At 48.0% G+C, this 15,368-nt stretch overlaps 1 protein-coding gene across 1 annotated transcript in view; it reads left to right on the top strand.

Moving 5' to 3' along the window:
* Cdh13 (cadherin 13) overlaps positions 1-15,368 on the top strand; it is a 940,941-nt gene that overhangs the window by 531,213 nt on the left and 394,360 nt on the right. The window contains exon 5 of the mRNA XM_057754115.1: positions 2,166-2,318. Coding sequence (XP_057610098.1) covers positions 2,166-2,318 — 153 coding nt within the window. The remainder of the gene's footprint in view (positions 1-2,165; positions 2,319-15,368) is intronic.

Here is a 15,368-nt window from a genome sequence, read left to right as displayed (position 1 = left end):
GTCCCTTTAGAAGTGGATTTCAGCCGGGCAGTGGTGGTGAATCTCTCTGTGAGTTCGAGGCCAGCCTGGTCTTCAAGAGCTAGTTCCAGTTCAGTCTCCAAAGTTACAGAGAAACCCTGTCTCGAAAAAAAATGAAAACCAAAAAAAAAAAAAAAAGTGGATTTCATTTTCCGTTATGGCTAAGAAGCTTTTTATGCCCGGAGGGATCCATCTCACCCGTGAGCGGCAGTGTAATTTTATTGCAATTATTGCTATTGGAATTGCAGTGTTTAGCTCTGATTTATCAGGCCCGATTTGGGTGCCTCGTTTTTGCCCTTTAGTTTTGGGGTTTTGTAGTACAGGCTGAACCTAGGGCCTTTACCCTGCTAGGCAAGGACTGTTCCATTAACATACATCCCTAGCCCTCTTTTCAAAGTTTTACTTTGTGGCAGGCTCTCACCAAGGTCCCCAAGCTGTCTTTAAATCACAACCTAGCTCAGTCCAGCTTAGAACTTGAGATCTTCCTGCCTCGGCCTCCTGAGAAGCTGTAATTGTAGTACCATGTCCAACTATGCTGTATCTTTAAACCCTCAACCTCCCTCCTCACCCCTACTAGTCATTGTCCCCATTAAGCCCCTGTGGAAACTGGGAACCACAGAGGCAAAGACCTGTCTTTGAAGGTGGGGTTGTGACATTTGCATGAATACATTTGCTCAACTGGTAGTCAGCTGAACAATATGGTGGACCCTAGCCTCAATGGGAAGCCCCAGAAGTTGTGGGTCTTTGACATCCTGAAGTCTCTAAGCAGGGGATGGGGGCTCAGGAAAGGGCTGTGTGGTGGGTTAGCTCCAATGAAATCGGGATTAAAACATCTTTTCATCTAAAAAAAAAAATCACGTCTCTCATTAATGATCCTATTTTCCATTAATCTTAAAAACTCAAACAGAGATAATTGGTGTTTAATTAAAACCTTAAGTAGATTTCAATAACGAACATCTTAAAATAATGAAAATGAAAAGCAACCAAACCCATCTTATAGAATTGTCTTAATGTGCCTCTACTGGCCCTGCCTAGTAATCCGCCATGATGCTCGGGCTGCCTTAGGCACCACTGCCACCTGGTGCTTGAGTGCAGAATTGCAGGCTTGGTACTTGCTGTGCTGCCCATGGAGGGTGCTGACATAACCAGACACCTGTTCATTTGTGAAGCAGTTACAGCTGGCCAAACAGCATCCCTCTTTTATCTGTGCCTCCCCATTATCTAATTATCTAATACAGTCATGGTCTTTAAACTGTGTTGTTATAACCAAATTAGCATTGGCAGTTCTGATGACGACAGTGACCTGAGATATGGACCCCCGAGCGGGACACGGAACCAGCTTGTACCAGTATTGTCAGCTCTCTCCTTGACTGCACAACTTCACATGCCATGAAAGACCCCATTTTTATCCTTACCTTCCATCAACTCTCCTCTGGAATTTTCTAGGTGTTCCCTCACATGTCATCTGCTTCTGTCTTTACTGTTCCTCGGGCTCAGAAATGCCACCCTCTGTCTTTAACTTCAGCACTTAGTCTTCAGATGTCCAAACAAGGTCAACAATCATGAGGGGAAGTGTTGTACATTGGTGTCCACTGAATCTCTTTTCATCTCTTTAAGACAGTGACCACAGCCAGCTTGCTTAATACTGTTCCTCTGTTGGCTCTCTCCATTATACTGTCTGAAGTGTAAAGGAAACAGTCACACAAGCCTCTCTCAGCAGAAGCCTGGCACCCAGGGGAGCAGTGGAGTAGGTGGTACTGGCAACGAAGAAGTAACCCTTATCCTGTGCCTGCCCAGTGTAGGACTGGTGAACAATGGCTTCTACCAACACTTAGCCTTGTTTGCAGAGGAAACCAAATCTTCCTCCATTAAAAATAATCCAAGTTCCTGTGTGCACTTCCTGGCTCCTTCCTCCTTGCTCCATCAACCCTGGTCTCCTCATCAATGCTAAGCTTTCCCGGTGTAAGCCACAACCATTTGTATAAACAAAGCTAAACCATGATGCTCTTTGGGGCAGGGTCAATCTTGATTCATCAGGCAGCTTTGTGCTGGCACCTGAGATTAGTGGACCGGTCAGGGGGCGTCTGTGATGGGCTTTCTCTGTGTCTTTCCGATTGTCTTAAACGCCACTCTGTTTCTCCGACCAGGTAGTCGATAGTGACAGACCTGAAGGGTCCAAGTTCAGGCTCACTGGGAAAGGAGTGGATCAAGAGCCTAAAGGAATTTTCAGAATCAATGAGAACACGGGCAGCGTCTCCGTGACACGGACCCTGGACAGAGAAACGATCGCTACTTACCAAGTGAGTACTGGGTATCTGCTCACCCTGTGCATAAAGATGTAGATGGCAGAGCGATTTCTTCCCGCTGAGCCAATTATTTCTGTGCCTCATCAAACCCACAAAAGTGTGGCTTGAGGTGCTTCCATGAGGACAAAAGTAGAGGGTACCAGTGAGGGGCTCCTAGCTTATCATCAGAGCCTCTAAGCCTGTGTCAGACTTCGGCTGTGAAAACCAATGAGAGTGACACTGGAGGCATCTCGGAGGAGGTCAAAGCCCTCAGGCCAAGTCTGGCTTTCAGAGACTTGATGGTGATAAGTGCAAACCCTCAGACAAGATAATCCTACCTTTAGACATTTATCCTGATGAAATCTGAAGGAGTCGGTGCAGTTTTGTACAATATAGGACGTGGTTCTTAGTGTGAAACAGCGAAAAGTGGGGCGGGCAGAGGGGGTGTGACATCAGAGTGTTTAGGAAGGCAGCTTCCTGCAGCATTTCAAATATTGCAGTGGGGACTGGAGAGGTAGCTCAGGGGCTGAGAGCACATGCTGCCCTTCTGAGGACCGACTTTGGATCCCAATATTCATGTCTAGCAGCTCGCAATCATCCGTAACTCCAGCTCCCAGAGATCCAATGCCCTCTTTTGACCTCCACAGTCACTACACACACACACATGCCACATACACACCCACACACACACAACAAGCACGCACACGTGCAAGTGCATGCACACAAAGAAGTAGAAAGTCAACCTTTAACCATCCGTAACTCCAGCTCCCGGAGATCCAATGCCCTCTTTTGACCTCCACAGTCACTACACACACACACATGCCACATACACACCCACACACAACAAGCACGCACACGTGCAAGTGCATGCACACAAAGAAGTAGAAAGTCAACCATAAAATATCTATGAGGAAGAAATATGTGGAAGTGGCAGTCACACGGGAATACTCAAAATCAAAGACAGAAGGCCAACACATACGATGTCCCCACTCATTAGTAGTCCTTGACACAGATCAGGACAGGTGTGCCTTTAGAGCCACGGTCAAAGAAAAAGTCAAAGAAACGTGTAAAAGTTATCAATCCCTAGTAGAATGGGCATCTCCTTAGGAGCGGTGGCGGCGATGCTGTTGATGTGGTTGCCTGTGGCAGCTGGGCAAACCACAAACGCACTGAAAGCACTGTGTGCCCGGACTGGTTGTAAGCATGTAATTTGTTTCGTGCAATTCCATTCTCAGAATAGTTCATAAGTAAATTAGGTACCCGCCCTATTTTCTAATGAAGAAATCGCATTTGACTTGTGAATACAGACCTCTTGGGTATTGCCGGCTGGGATGTTACTCTTGGTGGACTTCTCCTGAGTCTGTACTCCTTTGTCAGTATTATATACTAATGGTTCCATTGATTAAAATTATGTGAAAAGGTAAAGGAAGGAAGGGGGAGCTGGGGAGAAGGAAACAAAAGAGGAGGAGAAAATTCAGTGTTGTGGTTGCGTTTGAGGATAAACGCTCTGAGTTTGACCCCCTGCCCGCCCGCCTTGTTCACCGTGAATTTCAGTAAAGAGATGGAAGATTGTTGGCAAGAGAGGCGTCTGCTACTGCTAGCCGTGTGTTGTGCTGTGGGGTCCCCACCTGCTAGAAGGTCCTTGGGTATTGGTCCCAGGAAGATGGGACCGCTTCCCCCCTTAAAAGTCTTTCCGAGGACTTTCTGGGTCTTTTCTGAACAGGGGGAGAGCTCCCATCACAGGAATTCTGGCTCTTGTAAAAAGTTGATGCTAGGCCCACAGTGGTCACTGGTGGTGACAATAAGCAGAGACGACTTGGCCTGTGTTAGCACCAGCACCAGACTATGGATACACACTGCCTTCCCACCTCGCACCTATTATGGAACATAGGTGGCGTTTCAGATATGAGGCAGAGTATGGTGAATCTGATTTCTGAGCTCAGTAGCTAAGAGTTCAGGGATCAAAAAAACCAACAAACCATAACGACAAAAACAAAATCATCCAGACCTCAGGATCCATGCTTCCTCCTGAGGCACGTGAGCTTGGACAACCCTCACCCTCTCTAATCTTGTTGTTATTTTTCCATAACGCGCAGAGGGTGGTGGGTGCCTCTCCATACAAGGCAAAATGGGTTTCCTTCTGCAAACACTTGGCACAATGCCCAGCACTTAGCAGGTTCTCCTAGATCAGAGCTACTCTTGAACATCATTTTCTTGAATGTTCTTAAGCATTTTAAATTCTGTAATTTTCTAACACATTTGACTTGTTGACACCCGGCAAATGCAAAACTGCTCCATTCTAATCTTAAACGAGTCGTAGTTTTGCTATTTCTTCATGAAGTATGGGTATTAGGCTGAATCCATAGCTCAGGGTCCTCTAGAGGAGTAAGGAGACAGGGGATATTAAATAAAATAAAAGAGATCTGCAGGGAAGAGCCTGCACCCTGGAAGCTCAGGTTGCAAGCCCTGGGGAATGAGAATCGGTAGGGGTCTGGGCTGCCTCCTACAGAGATTAATGAATAGGAGGTGAAGCATGCTATCCAAGGCCTCATGGCCTGTCTGATATTTGTGAGATCTAGAATTAGTTTATAGAATATCACCTTACTGGGAACCTTTACTATCCTGGGGAAAGACTCTGGGTAGCACATACTTGGCCCACCTCAGTGTGAACCTTCTCCTTAGGTGGCAGTAGCCTTCATCTCCAAGAGCAGTCAGAAAGTTCCATGGAGGTAGGAGACTTTGAGGGACAATCACAGCAGCCATTAGAGCTTGGTTCATCAGGCAGAGTAAGGTCAGCCATGTCCCTTGGTTTGATTGTGCCAGAAACTCCAGCTGACAGCCTCTCCCAGAACTACGTGGTGTGTTTGAGGGTCCCCATCCACTAGCAGGTCCCAAGATACTGGGCATAATGGGTTTGGGTCCCAGGAGAATGAGGGTAGAACAATGGCAATACTGTCACCTTTGATTCTTATGGAAGCATGCAGCCTTGGCAGCCTGGGTTCTCACGCCCTGTCTCCTCCCCACACCTCAGCTCCTCTTCTCAGTCTCCCTTCTGTGGCCTTTGCCCTTGAGGAGGAACCAGGGGACTGTCGTGAGGATATCCTTAAACACAAGAATGGGGTATCTTGGGGCTGGAGAGATGGCTCAGTGGTTAAGAGCATTGCCTGCTCTTCCAAAGGTCCTGAGTTCAATTCCCAGCATCGACATGCTGGCTCACAACCATCTGTAATGATGTATGGTGCCCTCTTCTGGCCTGTAGGCATACACGCAGAAAGAATATTGTATACATAATAAATAAATAAATAAATAAATAAATAAATAAATAGATAAATAAATAAATAAATATTTTTAAAAAAAAAAGAATGGGGTATCTCCTGCCCACTTTGAAGTTCCTTGGGAAGTAACCTCCTGTCTTCGACTGAGGCCAGATCCACTCTGGTTGTGACGTTTGGTGTGGTTGGGATCAGAGAGGCTTCTTTAAAGCACGCATCCAGGGTCTCCACATACCTAGACTTTCGCATCTCCTTTCCCAAACTTCAAAAGCCAGGAATGTGTGGGCGTGTGTATTGACATCGTAATTGCTCTAATATAGTTGTTGTTTGTTTCCATGTTAAATAACACTGTTCTTGTACATGCACGGGCCCATGTGCCAACAGATCCCCCGCCCCAAATCCAACCAGAAGCACTCTGATGAAAGCCTCGGGGTGGGTGAATGAGACACAACTTGAGATACAGCTGTGCTTGACGCTAAATGAACACCAGTGTTGAAAGCTACCATTTTTAAACACGGCACAGTGGACAGCTCAGAACCTCTTCATGTACACACTCTTATCTGTCTCACGCAAGAGACAGAAGAAGAAAGAGCTCCAGGAACAAGGAGCAGAGCGGGCTTCCTGTAGTCCTAGGTACCCAAAAGGCTGGGGCAGAAAAACCACAAGGGGAAGACCAGTTAGTGTGACAGATTGAGTTCATAACCAGTCTGGACCATCCAGTAAGGTCATATCTCAAACAAAAACATGGAAAGAGCTCTAGAGACCCAGTTCAGTGGTAGGGACACCTACCTAGCATGCTCAGACCCTGGGGTTCAGTTGTAAGAAAGGAAGGGAGGGAAGGAGGAAGAAAAGGGGAGAGGGAGGAGGGGCAAGTAGGAAGGATGGAGAGAAGAAGGAAAAAGGGAGAGAGGGGGAAGAGAGAAAGTAAAGATGGAGGGAGAAGGAGGGGAAGAACTAAAGCAAAGAGAGGGAGAGAAGAAGGGAAGGGCTGAAGGGAAGGAGGGGGAGGAAGGAAGGAAGGAAGGAAGGAAGGAAGGAAGGAAGGAAGGAAGGAAGGAAGGGAAAAGGAAGTATTACTATCCAACCCAATACTCAAAGGTGATACCAATCTAATACTCATAGTCACTGTGTATTAAATTCAGGATCCATACCAGTCTCACAGCAGCTCTAAAGTCTTGCTTCTAAGTCCCTTCTTCCTGTTTTCACCCCCAGCATCTGATCCAGATTCCGAAGCCTGTTTCCTAGGAACTATCTGAATTGGGCCGAGAGAGGATCTGACAGGCTTTGTGATCAATGACTTAAGCCCCACCCTGCCCCGTGACTTACTGCCACCCCACCACCATCCCCTGCCCCAGTGCCCAAAAGGGCTTCCTGTGGTTCTGACCCAAAGTGGCACCTGGAAAAATAATTTAGCTCTTGCAGTATTGGGAGCTGACATATTAATGCAAAGCCTCCTGAAATATCACTCATTATTATGCATTTTGCCAGTGTTTGAGTGATTTGTGAACTCTTCATTGGAATAAAGTACTGTAAATGATTCATGAATGACCAAGTTTATGAAATTCTATAAAAATATTAGCGGGTGGTAATGATTCTCTCTCACTGTGAATGGAATCTGCTGCCTGTGAATTTATCAATATGGGGAGACAGGAATGGAGTGGGAGACTGAGTCAGTTAGGCAAGAGGAGGGTCCCAGTGGAAGGTTTGCAAGTCTCCATGGGGGGTATGAGGTGAGACAAGAAGCATGGCCAATCAATGTCAATGACACATGTCACTCTGATCAGGTTTACTTGGTAGGAGATGCACAGGTAACTGGGTGGGAGGGGAGGGGAGTGTCTGGAAGGAAGATGAGAACTAACTGTATGTGTACCTATTGTGTTCCTGACAACTTCCTGGGATCCACGACCTCCTGGGATCTCTTAGTGACATGACAAGAAGCCACTTAAGGGTAAAGGGGTTTTTTTGAGGGAATCATTCCACTGCGTGTGAAAACCATGGCCTCAGGCAGCAAACTCACAAGAGGCAGGCTGGTCACAACTCGCAGTCAGGAAGCAGGAAGGAAATAAGAAGTGGGAGCTGGGCTGTGAAACCTCAAGTCCTGCAATTTCCTCCAACAAGGCTCTAGCATCCCCTGCCCCAAGCAGTGCCGCCGGCTGAAGAACCAAAGGTTTAAATGTGTGAGCCTTTGAGAAGCACTTTACATTCAAACCATTATAGTCCTTGGCACATAAAGAATGTTTACTATCTTCACTGACAATAAAGAAGTTGGCTGGAGACCAAAGGGGTTCCCGAGATGTAGTGCTGTACTGACGTCGGTACCAGCCTTCCATGAACGTTTATGGTTTTCCAGGGTCCACCATAATTATTTATGATTATCTCATTTTAACTTCACAAATACGAGCTTGATGCTCATGTGAGTGTCTTTGCTCATTGCTGGGGCAAAATGCCTGACACAGGCGACTGGGAGAGGAAGAGAGGAGCGATTTTGACTCAAGGTTTGAGGAGCTAAGTTCCGTCATGCTGGGAAAGGCATGGGAGCATCCCGTCACTTTCCGTCCACAGTCGAGAAACGGAGACAGAGAGGGATGCCAGCGCTCAGCTCGCTGACTTGGTGCTGGATCCCCGCCCATGGGATGGTGATTCCCACATCTTAAATGGGTCTTCTCTTCCCAGTTATACTCTTGGGAAACACCCTCACACAGGAACCTAGAGGTAAGACTCCTCGGTGATGCCAAAGCCAGCCAGCCAAACAATACAGTGCACTAAATGTATCGTGCAGGCAGCCGGGGTATCTGGGTTCTCGGTCTCCATCTTGGTTACATTCCTATTGCTGTGGCAAAACACATTGATTAAGGCAACATATAAGAGCAAGCTTTAAATTGGATTTCTGATTTCAGAGGGTTAGACTCCATGAGGTCAGAGCGAAGGCATGGTGACAGCTGAGAGCTCATGCCTTGATTCACAAGAAGGAGCTAAAAGCGTGCCCTGGGAATGGTGGAAATCTTTGAAACTTCAAAGCCCACTCCCAGTGATATCCCTCACCTCCTCCAGTCAAGACCACACTTCCTAATCCTTCCAACAGTTCTGCTGGGGACCAGGTATTCAAATATACAAGCCTCTGGGGGCCGTTCTCATTGGAACAACCGGAGACTCAGAACACGGAAGCATCAAACACACACTTTGTTTTCTTCTGTGCAACTTACCCTCCTTGGAGCCAAGATCTTGGCCAGGTTCTGAGTCTGTGGTTATGAACAAGGCGATAAAATTGGAGTACACCCAGCACTCAGGTTTCCTTGCTTGTCTCTCTGCCTTCAGTCACGTGGTCTCTGCCTCATTACTAACCAATGCCTGGCTCCAAGACGATCAGGCAAAAGATGCGTGCATGTGGACAGGCTGTTTCCATCTGGAAATAGATCTATCTTAAATGATGATCATAAGACATTTGAGAGATACAGGTGCTTCCAAGCTAGAGAGTTATCTAGAGTATTATCTTGTGCATAATGATTCTATTGGGGGTCAACAGACAGCATGGCTGATAGGGCAGGTGACCAAGCCACACTTGGGGTAACACGTGTCTCCCATCCTGGGATTTTGATTTTTGTTCATTTGTTTGCTTGAGGCAGTCCAGGCTGGTTTCAAATTCGTGTGTCTTCCTGCTTCCTTAGGGCTGGTATCACAGGTATGTCATCTGTCCTCATACACGGTTCCATATCCACCATCTCACCTTCTCTCGTCCCTGTGGTCAACTGGCCAGTACCTCACATGGCCAAGGAACAGCCTGAGAGCAAAGGTACCAATGGCTCAGGCTGGGTCCCAGGCTTTGGAAGCAGACCTACCAAGCTTTGAATCTGGACTTTGTTTTCGAGTGAACCGTGTGATGTTTCCATTCTTGCGGGCGTGAGAAGATGTAGGGCTCTCCATTTTGTGTGCATCCCCGTCTTGTGTCACCCTGGGCATTATTTGAATCTCAGCTTCCGCTTTTCTCTTTCTTCGAATGGGAATGATCGCAGCGCCATCGCCTGATGGTGCAGAAGCTCTAAGTGGGTGTGCACTCAGTCGGTGTCTGCCAACGGGAGCCACTACCACACAGCTTAAGCCCCACGCAGGTGAAATAGAGGGAAAAGGGAATGCCAGGGCCCAGCTAGCAGCGACACAGGTAGATGTTAGCAATGTTCTTTTGGCAGGCTCACCTGTCAGAGAAGCCATCAAAGTGTGTCCCCCGACCGGCATCGTCAGCTGGGAACTAGTTAGAAGTCTCAGCCCACATCTAGTGGGGCATGAACACTGGAGCAGATCCCAAACGTTGAATTTTAACTCCCCTCCCAGCGATACTGGAGCATCCTCTGGAACATGAGCCTAAGAGAGCTCCAGTTGGGGAAACGGCTCAGTTGGTTAAATGCTCACTGCCGAAGCATCAGCATCTGTATTTGATTCTAGGCAACCACAGAAAAAGCCAGGCAAAGTGACACACAACTGTCACCCCAGCACTGGAGAGACAGAAACAGGTAGATCCCTGGGCTCCCTGATTAGGCAGCCTGGCATAATTGGGGACTCCCAGATACCAGCTAGAGATGCTGTCTCCAAATATAAGGCATATGTCTCCTGAGGAGCAACTGAGACTGGCTTCTGGGCCCCACAAATATATCTTCACACACCCATCAACATGCAGCCCCTTCCCATACAGACGCTCACACACACCCCACAAACAGGCACATACACAATCAGGGAAAGATATGCTTACCCCTCACAGAGGCACATGCACACACACACACACACACACGTATATGTAGTTCCAATTTGAATCCCTACAGCCTATTTGCTTGGGAAATTCACCCGCAGAAGGTGACCTCTGAGCCCATCTCATCACCGTCATTCCTGTGTTCCGTTCTGTGCCTAGCCACGCTTGTTGGACACAATAAGTGCTACCCTCTGGATTTGGAAAGCCTCTCCACCAAACTCACAGACTTTACAGTGGCAGGGCTTTGTCTCTTTAGAGGCTCCCAAGAGCAAGGCAGCTGTGTCCCAGGTTCCTTTGCTCCGTCCCTGTCTAGACATCAGATGTCTGGGAAATGCCACAGACCCGAGTGTTTGCTTGTTTCATAGAAAGCAGACTTCGGGCCCAGATATGAAGGCGTCTTTGGAAGACTGAAGCCAGCACAGGAGATAACTTGATAGGAGGAAGCGGCCTGCAGTCAGCAAGGCCTGCATTTCCGCCTTAAAGATCTGTGACCTTCAAGGTGGCATTTGTAGCTCTCAAATGTGCTGGCGAGTGCTGGCGAGAGAATCACCCTGGGGAGCCTTTGAACTCCCCGCCCCACATGCTCAAGCCACATTTGAAAGCGGTTAAGTTCGAAGGTCTTGGAGTGTGACCAAGCTCCAGTGTGCTCGTAAAACTCACAGGGTGTGCTACCATGAAGCCATGTTTAGAAGCACTTAGTTACTATTACCCGTCTACACCTCAGTGTACTCACGCTTAGGGACAAGGACGGTGACACCTGTCATGGAGGCGAGCTGAGACTGCCACATGAGTAACTCATGGGTTTTTAACATATATTAAGAGAAAACCCATCCTATTTCCCCTTTCTCCGCTGTCAACTCTCAGCGGCTAACTGAAGAAAACTGTTTTCTAGGTCTCCTTAGACACACACACTTAAAGAAAAAAATAGATGGCAGAGAGAGAGTTTGATAAACAAATGAGCAGTTATCTTCTTGACTGCTTAAGGAAAAGCAATTCACGATGTGCCTGAGGCCTCCCCGCCATGCCAGCTCCTGGGGAGCACCTCCACTGGGCTCTTTCCACTTAGACTCCTCGTGCGGCTAAGCATTCATTTTGCCGCCTCGGCCTTATCTGCTGGGCGCAGCTGGTGAAACTGAGGCATGAAGAGGTTAACCAGCGTTGTCGCCGCGGCAGCCACACACCTGGATTAGACTGCCCAGGGGCTCCTGGCTGATTATGTATTTGGTTCACTAAGCAAAGCCGCCTCCTCACTCCGGGCTGTGGAAATTCTTCTGAATTTCATTAGTGCGGTATCCTGTAAGTGGCTCGACTCTCGTGGTGACACAGAGAGAAGCTGTGTCCTCCAGCCTCACTCCCATCCTCCCTCCTTCCTCCATCCTGGGGCTTGCATGTCAGCATCCTGGCAGGCACTCTGGACTCCATACCGGTTCAAATTCAGGCCAGGGTAACCCGATTGTCTTTCTCGTTTCCCTTGCCTGACTGCAATATGATTGACTTTGTCATGGCTGCGGTTTTGTTGGGTGATTGTGTGTATCTGGTGTCAGGGAGGCGAGTGTACAATACCGCAAGCCTGTGGAGGTCAGAGGACACCTTAGGGTGTCATTTATCATGTACACCAGGCTGGCTGGCCCACAGACTTTCAAGATTCTCCTGTCTCTACTCTCTTCTCACTGTAAAAACCCTGGGATTATAGACACCCTCACATGGGTTCTGGGGACTCAAACCAGGTTCTCAAGCTTGTGTAACAAGCTCGTTACCTTTGGTACCCTTTCAGCTACCCCACAGCTGCTTTAAAACATCTTCTGGTGACTGTGTTACATCCGACCTAGAAGAACCTTGGAGCCACACTGCCCAGCCTACCTCTCAGTCCGCAGATGAGAAAATTGAAATGGCTTGCCAACTTCTCTTACTCCGTCCCTCCAAATATGTCACAGATACTTAATTATCCCTAGCAAACAAGTATGATGGTCACTCCACTGGAACTAGGTCCTACATATATATGCAGACAGAACCTGCATCCCAGCTGCCACCACCCAGCTGGCAACTGTTTGCTTTCATTGGTATGCATAAGGTGTCTCCCATTTTGATTGTGTGATACTGAGCAGATCAGGGACCTGAACCGTTCCCTGGGAAGAGAGGAGCAGAAGAGACCAGACAGAGGTAGTGGCCTCGAACCTTTCTTTCTCTGGAAGGGAATTTGAGAACCTGAAGGGAAGAAAATGACCGGGTTAATTTTGTGAGAGATTCTCCTGGACCCTAGACCGAAGTTGAAGCTAGTTAGACCAATATAAAATCTGGGTAAGAATCTAGACTGTGGGATCTGGGTCAAAGGTTAGCTCAGTTAAAAAGAGGACCCCTCCAAATGGGGCAACTACAGCATGAGAAGGGCTAGACTTTGGGGGATCCCCAGGGTGATGCTCTTCCCATAGCCCAGAGGGATGGTAGTGGGAGTTGGCCTGCACTGTAGACGCTGCTGTTATTGAAGGGCCTTTGCCAAGTCAGCCGTGAGTCTCCAGGGAAATGCCCAGGGGAGAGTCTGTGATTGACACTGAGGGCCCTCTGCAGAGGGTAGGTGCGTCAAAGTTCAGTTTTGGGTTTCTCTGTCTCGCTTGTCTTCATGCTTGTGGCTCACAGCTAGGGAAGACTTTTCTCCTATGATCAGGACTACAATGGATCACTAAGCTGCAGGTCGCAGCCCCAAGGCTAGGAATAGTCCAGGCACATTCCCTCGGTATTTATGAGGCTCGAGTGGGCAAGAGCCCTATGATCACATCCACTGCAGTGAGACCCTAGGCTTGCTGTTGTAGCTTCCTCTAGATTTGTCATGCCCTGGTCTGTCCTGCAACAAGGATCAGGCAGAGGAACTGACTTCAGGAGGCTATGGGAGCGATACATCCACTCAAAGGAGGTGAGCGGGACTGGGGACTAAACTCATGGAGCACTTTGCCAGAACTGCAAAATTTAAAACAAAAGAGGAGGAGGAAGAGGAAGGGGAAGGAAAAGGAGGGAAAGGGGGAGGAGGAAGAGGAGGAGGAGGAGGAAGATGAGTGTAGTGAGGAGCGGCGGGCTGCGTCCGGCCACCTGGCTAGCTTTACCCGAAATAATTACACGGAAACTGTATTCTTTTAAACACTGCTTGGTCCATTAGTTCTAGCCTCTTATTGGTTAATTCTCACATCTTTGATTAACCCATTTCTAATAATCTGTGTAGCACCACAAGCTGGTGGCTTACCAGGTAGGATCTTAACCTGTGTCTGTGTCCGGTGGGAGAATCATGGCAACTACCTGACTCGGCTTCTTTCTCCCAGCATTCTGTTCTGTTTACTCCACCTACCTAATTTTCTGTCCTATCAAAGGCCAAGCAGTTTTCTTTATTAATTAACCAATGAAACAACAGATAGAAAGATGACCCTCGTCCATCAGATGAGGAAGAGGAGGAGGAGAAAAAGGAAGAGGAGGAGGAGGATGGGGAGGAGGAAGGAAGAAAAGAAAAGAAAAAGAAATAAGCTTAAGCAATAAGAAACCCAGGCAGGAAGCTGTTGGGGAGTCCTGTCACCTCAGAGAAGTGCACACAGCTATCAATCAGATGAGTCAGGGCTCAGGACAGGAAACAGAACATGGGTAGGGAAGAAGACAGGGGAGGGCGCATGCTCTGAGGCATTTAGTCCGGCCAAACACTTCTTGTGTTGGGTGCAGATGTGAGGACCACAGGCAGAAAACTCCCATGACCAGTTTAGAGCCCACAGGAGACATTCTACTTAGTGTGAAGAAGATAGGAGACAGCGAGTTGAATCTCTGGGATTCTAGAGCCAGGGTGACATGTATCAGACAAAAACCATTTTCCACCAGGGAACACGGGACATGATGGGGTTAACCCCAGCTCCCAGCATGGCTATGACAGCAGCAGGTCCTGGGAGGGGTTCATCACACAGGCCTTGCAAGGTAAGATAGGCGCTTAGATTCTTATTCCAAGAGAGGCCTCAGGTCTCCCGGGGTTTTCAGGAAGGAAGTAGCATCCAATCTGTGTTTCAGGATGATACAATTTATTTGAGCAAGTCAACAATAGCGTTCAAATTGCTATGAAATAGAAATTAATTCAAAAATGCATTCATTTATTGAAAACCCGCTGCCTGCGAGAGTAGAGAAACATCTTTGCCTCCCCAGAGCTCAGCCCAGAAGGCTGTCTTTTATTGCTAGCCCCGCGGGGGAGGGCCAGGGAGTGTTTTATGTATTGCCTGGTCCTCTGCAGCTAGCATGGCTGGATCTGTAGGCCAAAAAAAAAAAAAAAAAAAAAAGAGAGAGAAAAAAAATTTCTTTTAGAACTCCAGAGTTTCACTTTGGTGTGCAGGGTTGGGCAGAGCTGTTCGCTGTTGATTCCTTTGATTGTAATGCCTTTGAAGATCTTGAGATAGAGAAGGCTTATCACTCCTCACAGTGAGGTGGGAGGCACCAAGAGGCCATTTCCATATTCTTTTGGTTTCTTCTGAAGATGCAGATGTCGGCTGTAACCAGCTCCTTTCTGCCAAGTGCGCCTCTCTCAGCATGTTAGAAAGACTCCAGAAAAGACTTAGAAACCGGAGTGGGTGTCTCGGGGGTGCGCGTTCCTGCTCTCGCAAATGGAGCCAGGTAGAGCCTCATTCAGAGGTGAAGACCTGGTATTCGGAAGCTGAAATCAGGCAAAAGCAAAGTGGACTGAGTGAGGCTTGTCTGACAATGTTGGCCAGGCTGACTACAGGATGCCATGGAGGAGAACAGTATAGAGGTGCGCCTGAGACAGAACAGCACGTGGCAGGCTGAAGAGGCTGTCTGTGAGGCGATGAGCGTTCCACACTGCACTTCCCATGTCCTCCTTCTCTGTCTCCTGTTAGTGCAGAGCATAACCGTGACCTCCACTGAGGTCTCGGTCACTCCTGCTCAGTGTTGTCTTCCGTATCACCTAAGGCTGGGGCTGTTGGTCAGACTGTTTGGGGTCCCAGATAAAGGAACTCTATTGTTAGAATGAATGTTTGTGCAAGGAAGTAGATTTGGGAAGATGTCTTTCCCGTGTTTGTTGAA

Source organism: Chionomys nivalis, chromosome 21 (genome assembly GCF_950005125.1).
Source record: "Chionomys nivalis chromosome 21, mChiNiv1.1, whole genome shotgun sequence".
NCBI classification, from domain to species: domain Eukaryota; kingdom Metazoa; phylum Chordata; class Mammalia; order Rodentia; family Cricetidae; genus Chionomys; species Chionomys nivalis.
The sequence above is the reverse complement of the archived record's forward strand: the minus strand, read 5'-3'. Positions and strand labels throughout refer to the sequence as shown.